Source organism: Narcine bancroftii, chromosome 13, assembly GCF_036971445.1.
Source record: "Narcine bancroftii isolate sNarBan1 chromosome 13, sNarBan1.hap1, whole genome shotgun sequence".
NCBI classification, from domain to species: domain Eukaryota; kingdom Metazoa; phylum Chordata; class Chondrichthyes; order Torpediniformes; family Narcinidae; genus Narcine; species Narcine bancroftii.
This window is the reverse complement of record NC_091481.1, coordinates 76,935,678-76,943,646: the sequence shown is the minus strand read 5'-3', so window position 1 is coordinate 76,943,646 and position 7,969 is coordinate 76,935,678. Positions and strand designations below refer to the sequence as shown.

The 7,969-nt window shown below is 47.3% G+C and overlaps 1 protein-coding gene across 2 annotated transcripts in view; it reads right to left on the bottom strand.

The window, feature by feature from the left end:
• Positions 1-336: 336 nt before the first annotated feature.
• The window catches only part of coq8b (coenzyme Q8B), a 39,929-nt gene continuing 32,296 nt past the window's right edge, over positions 337-7,969 (bottom strand). For both annotated transcript variants that reach the window (XM_069910039.1, XM_069910040.1), the window contains 3 exons: positions 7,780-7,845; positions 7,194-7,280; positions 337-887 (listed from right to left, as the gene is read on the bottom strand). In XM_069910039.1, coding sequence (XP_069766140.1) covers positions 618-887; positions 7,194-7,280; positions 7,780-7,845 — 423 coding nt within the window. In that variant the 3' untranslated portion in view covers positions 337-617. The remainder of the gene's footprint in view (positions 888-7,193; positions 7,281-7,779; positions 7,846-7,969) is intronic.

The following is a 7,969-nucleotide window of genomic DNA, read 5'->3' as shown; positions in this document are numbered from 1 at the left end:
GGTGTTTGCTACTCCCGCTCTGGGAAAGGGATGCTGGCCGTCCACCTTATCTATGCCTGTAATCCTGTAAGCCTCTAAGCCACCCCTTCAGTATTTTTTTTTTCTCTCTTGTCCGTTAGCCTGTGCTCTCCCTGCCTTTTCTTCCCTCCTCCCCCCATTTTATTCAGGCACCTGCTTGTTTTCTGCTCATAACTTGACGATGGGTTCAGGCCTGAAACGCTGGTTTAAAAAAACCTAGATTCCAATGGATGCTGAATGACCTGTTGAGTTTCTCCAGCACTTTTGTGTACTGACCTACTTGATAAATATTTAATTTTTAAAAAAAAAACCCTCACAGACTCATGAACTTGACATTTAGTGATACAGGCTTCAGTGTTCAACACATTTAACGGGGACCGGTCAGGGTGAGAGAGGCAATAAACAGATGAGCCATTAAACATCCCATCAGGCTCCAACCTCAATGGAAGAAGTTGTCTGAATGGTCAGATTCCGCTTTTAACAGAACCCAGAACCCATCAATGGAAATATTATCCATAAAGAATATATCCAATCAGTGTGCAAAACCAAGCTGTTTTCTTGAACCTGCGTTACCGATGGTGAAGTCGATCCTCTTCCGATCAGTTGAAATATCTGGCGTAGATCTGGTCAAACATCCCCTTGCAAGAGATGGCTGCCTGCAGCTTGGAGCAGATGAGGAAGGAGCCGGCCATCTTACGATGAAGGGAGTAGGATTCCTCGGGAGGGGGAGTCAACCGGTGCTTCAGCATCACGGGGATCAGGCTCTGAATCCGCCGTGTGGTGTCCTGGGACCCAAAGTCAAAAGGCCGGGACTGAGCAAATGCCTCCCCGAGGGTCATAACAGCGTCGACGTGAGCATCCTGAAAGACCTGGAAACGGCACAAATCGATTTCATCAGAATGTTCAACAGCACTCCCCTCCCTGAACATCTGTGACTCCAGGCAGTCCTTCGTCTAAGTACTGCTACGAGCCCAGAGGACCCCAAAATCTACCAGCAATAGATATTCACCACGACAAATGGTTACTTAAACAAAAGTTACTTTTAATGATCTTTAAACATGAAAACAGAATCAAACTTTAACATCACTATTAACTTAACTAACCCAACTTAACCCCCGTCTAATTCTAAGCCCACGTGTGTGTAATGTGTGCGTCAGTTCAGAAGAGTTCTTTAGTTCACAGTCCAATCTCACTTCTCATTCCTCCAAGTTCACGGGTTGCAGGCAATTCTTAGACTGGGCACAGCATTGAACATGTATAAAGTTCACCAGGCTTATTCCAAGTGAAACATGAGACAGCCAGTCCTCTCCTCTTGCATGAACCAAAAGGGCTTTGACCAGGCTGTCTTCCAAAAGCTTGCCAGCTTGTCCTGTTCCAGTCCCAGCAACTTCTTACTGGTTGTAACATTGTCAAGTGCTCCCTGTATGTGTGTTTCTCTCTCTGAGGCTGAGAGAAAGCCTGTTTGACTCTCTCTGCTTGCAAAACCACATGACCCTCTTACAACAGCAGAACTTTCCTGCAGACAATAGTGGCGCCAGCATTCTCTTTCATCTGTTACTTTTGCTAAACAATAATCCATTAGTGAAATCTCTTGAGCATTCTTCAAAGCTCTTGCAAAAAGGTGTGAGAAGCCACTATCTCTAGCATAGCTCCAGTAGTTCAAATAAGATCTGTTTTAAAGTGTTTGCATGTGACCTACTCGAACAAACCTTTCCCAATTTTCTCCCAGAAACATTTCTATACGCTCCGTCACAATACAATCTCATCAAATCCATCACTAAATCTGAGTTAAACTCAAAAGTCTGCGGATGCTGTGATTGTAGTAAAAACACACCAAAATGTTGGAGGAACTTAGCCGGTCTCACAGCGTCATTAGGAGATAATAAAGATACTTTTTAAAAAATCTCCCATGGATACTCCAACACCGGCTGAGTTCCTCCAGCAGTTTGGTGTGTTTTCATCACAAAATCTGCTCTCCGTCACTCTCTCAAACCAACACCTGCTTTGCACTGCTGGAATCCTCCTGCAAGCCACCAATGGCTCCAGATGCACTTACTGCAAAATTTTTATGTGCAGCCTTTAATCCTGCACCCTCCACCACTGCGATTTTATCCTAATATTCCTTGCCCACATTCCAACTTGCACCAAAAGCAAAAACGCTCTGCGGGAGGGACTCGGGAGTTGAGAAGATTGGGCTACGTTTTAGGTTGGAACCCTGCCTCATCTTGATGAAGGGGCCCAGAGCCAAAATGTTAGCCTTCCTTTACGCCCCACTCTGATGCTGTTTACACCGCCCCCCCCCCCCCCCCCCACCCAGGTTCCACCAGCAGTTTGCCGTTTAACTCATGTTCCCTTACCCACAGCCTCCGACTTGCACTGACTGACACATTAGCCCTTCGCTGGCATCACATCCTGGTCTGACAAAAGTCTATGTCCAGGTTACGAATGCTCAACTTATGGCCATCCCACACACAGACAAATGGAATCCCATGACATTATTGCTTCCAATAAAACTGGACTCACACCAGGCTGCGGGCTGCTGGAGACTGGCTGAAGGGGTTAATTAGGTATTGGAACTGAGAGTGCCAAGATACATCGGACATGCATACATATATTTGTTGCTACAAATTCCCACTCACAGGAATTGTTCTTTCTTATCAGCCAGGTTAATAAAACCATGAGGAGCCCAGATAGGGTAGGCAGCCAGAATCTTTCCCCCATGGTAAAAAAATACCAGAGGACATGGGTTTAAGGTGAGGAAGGTGGGGGAAGTTTAAAGGAGCTATGTGGGGCAAGACTTTCGTACATGGGTTGCCAGGAGTAGAGGTGGAAGCAAACTTGACAGCAGCATTTAAGAGGCTTCTTGACAGACACAGGAGCCTTTTTAAAAAAAAATACGCTGAAAAGCTGCGACCTGTACCTGGAAGCTTGTTCTCGTAGAACAGAAGAAAAGCCAGGTCAGTGAGTCCTTTTATACAGCAAGCTGGCTTCCCGAAGTAAAAGAGATGGGTGCGTTAATATAGCTCCGCTCCAACTCTGACACCACCTACCTTGGTAGATTAAAGCCGGGTAAGTTCAGACCCCCCCCCTCCCAATCCACCTTCGATGCGTTCACACAGCTAGGTGAAGCGCTCGAAAGGTGGATAATACCTGCTTTAATCATCTGTTTAAAAGGGGGTAAGGAATATACAGGGAATGGAGGGATATGTATCAGATTCAAGCAAAAAATGTTTAGTTTAATCTGGCATCATGCTTGGTGCAGGCATCACCCTGTAGGCTAAAGAGCCACATAGTTCTATGTACTTTTAATGCAATTTATTATAATACTGTGGATGTATGTTTATTACAGAGTTGTGTGACAGAGTATATGGAGGTGTTTGGGAGATAAATTGGGAAAGGTTTGTTAGAGCAGGTCACACACACACACTTTAAAACAGACTTTTTGCAGGAGTTTTGCAGAGTGCTCACAGACTCATGATGGATGCTGTTTGCAAAAGCAACCTACAGCAGCAGCTATGTCTGGAAAACAGTTTGCTGTCTGGAAGAGCATATGATCTTTGCAGGCAGAGGGAGAACAAACTTTGCTCTCAGAGTGGGAGGGAGTGAGAGAGAGGAGAGACACAGGTTCCAGAGGGACTAGGTGGCAAGCTTTGGAAGACGGCCTGGTCAAAGGAGAGGGCCAGCTGTCCAGTATTTCCCTTGGAATAGGAGAAAGAGAAAGGAACTCTGTGGTGACCTGAAAGAAAGAGGTGATCATCTGGAGAACCCTGAAAAGGGGAAAGTTTCGACAGCAAGATACTGGAGTGGCTGATTAAAAAGGAATCAGTTGCGGATGTCCTGGAAAGAGAAAACTCTCTCTCCGAAAACCAACAAGAACCCTCCTGAGTGGTAACCATTTACCTGTTAAGCACCAAAGCCTGGTGAACTTTATTAATGTTAACTTCTGTGCACAGGACAAGAATTGCCTGCAACCAGTGAGGTTGGACTGTGAATCAAAGAACTTTTCTGAACTTGCACCCACATTACACACACGTGCGCTTAGAATTAGCGGGGGTTTAAGTAGGTTAAGTAAGTCAATCGAGATAAGTTAAAGTTTGATTCTGTTTTCATGTTCAAAGATAATTAAAAGCAACTTTTGTTTAAGTAACCCTTTGTATTGGTGCATATCTATTGCTGCTGGGTTTTGGGGTCCTCTGGACTCGTAACAGTTGATTATGTGTATTTTCCAATTACAGACAAAATTGATTTATGCACGGTTGTAAATATGGATTCTGAGGGAAACACTGTTAGTGCAACGCTGTTACAGTGCCAGAGACCGGGGTTCAAATCTAGCACTGTCTATAAGGAGTTTGTACATTCTCCCCATTGTCTGCATGGGTTTCCCCCCACCCTTCAACAACATAGAGGGGTTGTAGGCCAAATGGGCGGCACACACTTGTGGGCTGAAGGGGCCTGTTACCATGCTGTATGTCTAAATTTAAAATGGCAGCCTGTACCCCATTGTTAAAATTCTCATCCTTGCTTTCAAATCCTTCCATGACCTCTCTCTCTTCCTTTTTAGCTCAGTCTCGGCACGTCTGGCGCAGCAGTCAGTGCAATGCTGTTACACCGCCAGCATCTGTGACCGGAGTTTGAATCCTGCGCTGTCTGTAAGGAGTTCTCCCCGTGTCTGTGTGGGCTTTCCCGGGGGGGGGGGGCTCCGGTTTCCCCCCACCATTCAAAACATACCAGGAGTTGTTGGTTAATTGGGTGTAAAGATTGGGGGGGGGCATGGCTTGTGGGGCGAAATGGCGACTATAATGAACTGCTGTCTACTGTCTAAATTTAATTTAATCTTCTCAAGCCCTGCAACTCATCGCGATCTCTGCTCATCTCCATTTCCGACCTCCACTTTAATTGATTCTCGACTGCTGTCTGTTCACTCGGTGGCTTGGGATCTAACCTCCAGAATCCTCTCCAAATTTCCAACACTTTCCTCTCTCATGACAGACCACGGGAAGTTCCCTGACATCTCATTCAGGATCTCACCGCCTCTCTTGCGGGTCTGCTGCTGCTCATCTCGCTGTCTCCTCAGATCTCAGGTGGCAGTTTTCAGCATACTATTTCTCTCTGCAGTTCATTAGGAGTCAAGCAGCTCTCAGAACAAAGCCAGTGAATGCCTTTCATCAGTCGCACAAACCCCTTCCCTTGCACACAAGCCTTCAGCTCGCTTCTACACTGTCACACCCCACTGAAGTTCCGTGCCTTGCTGCTTTCAAATGGTGAAGGCCCTAGATAACAGCGCCCAGCCGATAGGAAAATTTTCACATAATTTTTAATCTTTTTATTCCCTCCATGGTCTCACTCCTCTTTATCTCTAATCAGCCCTACAAATCTCCAAGATCTCCAATCCTAGCTCCTGATGATTCCCACATTTGATCCCTCTGCCACTGCCGGCTCAGTCAAGGCTGAGCTACTGAACCCGAGACGACACAACCTGTTTTTCGAATCTGTTTTTTTCCTCCCCATTTGCAGTGATGGAGCTGTTTTACCTCTTCCCCCTTACTGAAAACATACCACCTAATCACTGCTCTTTCGGCTTCCTTTCCAACACCATCAGTCATCTGGAGTTTGGGCCCAGTTCTGGACACCACATTTTGGGAAGGTCATGGGAGGTTGGAACAATCCCAGGGTTTAGGAATAGTGGGTCAGGTGCAGAAACAGGGGGCTGATCTCAGAGCTGACTCCCTTCTCTTCCCCCACCTCCACCTGCATAAACTAGGCGTATTTCCATCAGTTGACTGAGACTGTGCTTGAAGGAGCAGCTGACAACAAATCGGAGGTGATCCCATTCAATCCCTGCAGCCTATTCTTGCCAAATGCTCTGAAACAGCTTTAAATGGCCTGTTAAAGGAGCCTATTTTAAAATTCCATAACCGTGGGGTCTGGCCCAAGATGGCAGCACCCGTAGGGGCACTGGCACAGGGCACCAGAAAATGGGGAGACCACCTCCCGCTTGAGGAGAAATGGAGACGTCCCACAGGACCAGCGAAGGGCTGGGAGAAGGTGGGCCGTTGGTGAATTGAGGCGAGGTACCCACACAGGACTGCGGTCAAAGGGCTCACATCGGGCTGCTAGAAACTGGGATGCGAGAGGGTGCAGGTCATGTCAGAGGGTGAGCATCTGGAGCTCAGGTTGCCAATAGCAAATTTTTGCCGATAGCAAATCTTTGTCTGCCTTTCAGTAGGTAGGGTAGACTCAAGGAAATTTCGTGGAACATCACATTTTCTGTCTTGTTTCATTACAACAATCTTGAATTTATTCTGCCACTACATTACGTCAGAGCTAATCTACAGCTCAGCTTGATTCCATTGCCAATTATAAACAGTAATCACTGAAAACGGTAGGTTAGGCAGCATCTGTGGAGGGAAACAGTTACATCCATGGTTTCTCTCTCCACCACAGATGCTGCTCGACATACCGTTCCCACCATCTGCTGCTTTATTTCAGATTTACATCATCTGCAGTATGTTTTTTAAAAATTTTCTTCAGCTTCACAGCATTTGGCAGGATTGCTGCCTCAAAGCACCAGCCACCCGTGTTCAATCCTGACCGCCCATGCCGACGGTGTGGAGTTCGCAAGGTGTCCCCGTGACCGCCCGGGCTCCCGTGTCTTCCCACATCCAGAGAGGTGTCGATTAATTTGTCACTTCAATCTGCCTCTAGTGTGTGGGTGAGGGATAAACTTGGGGGGGCTGGGAGGAAGGGGGAGTCAAAGGATGGGTTGGGGTGGATTCAGTGGGACTGTTTTGATGGTGCGTGACTGTGCTGTGGATCAACACTCCTAGCCAATGTTAGCGGTCTCAGTTTACAAATTTGCAACTGATTTCCGCCCCCTTAGACCTTAATAGTCATCGGTGGATGGGGAAGAAAATGCCTGGCCTCCCTGGCACAGGAATACCCAGGAAACAGAGGGTCAGGTGGCGTATGCAAGCAACCAAGATTTAGTTTGGACATTGTGGGCTGAAGAGTCTGTCCCTGTGGGCTGCACAGCTGCATGTTCAGTTCAGTATTCCTCCTCCTCTCCTCTTTACCTGTAATATCCCCCTGACTGGTCTACGTGGGAGTTGGGGGGCGGGGGGCGCACTACACCCTCCTTCTGGACTTCCCAGACCACCACCTGATCCCTGACTTGCCTTTGTCTCGTAGCCCGTTAGGAATTTCAAATCCAGGGATTTCTGCAGCACCTTGGCCCGGTCGCCGTCAGCAGCCGCACGCACCACCTGTGATGAGAGGGCGAGTCAGGGCAATGTTTACTGCATGCTTGTATGGGTTCCAAGGGACTGCGACGCGACCCTCACCTCGTGCTCAGTGTACGGTTGCTCGCACAAATGGAAATATGAACCCACAGCAAGTCCCACTTTCAAGTAACAGTGGAGCTATTCCCCATTCCTCCAACGTTCGTATTAGCATTAGGGTGGCACGGTTAGCTTAGCAGTTAGCTCAACGCTGTTACAGCACCAGCGACCCAGGCTAAAATCCGGGGCTAGTTTGTACATTCTCCCTGCGTCTGCGTGGGTTTCCTCCCACCCTTCAAAATGTACGGGGGTTGTAGGCTAATTGGGCCGGAAGGGCCTGTTAATGTGCTGTGTGTCTAAATTCTTTTTTTAAAAACCATGGGTTGCAGGGAGCAACTGGCCATCTGGGAGGACTGAAAAAATCACTTTGCATCCCTCCAACACCAACATGTTTTACATTCTAGCATGGAAACTTTCCACATACCTCAATGTAGTCATCCGTAAATAGTTTATCAAACTCCCTGCTTGCTCCGAAATCCAACAAAGTTAACTGTTGGGGGAAAAAAAATGCAAAGTTAAATCCCGCTGTCAAAAACTACAGGAGAGTTCGGCATACACGAGAGACAGCAGACGCTGGAATCTGGATCAACAAACCATCTGCTGGACGAACTCAG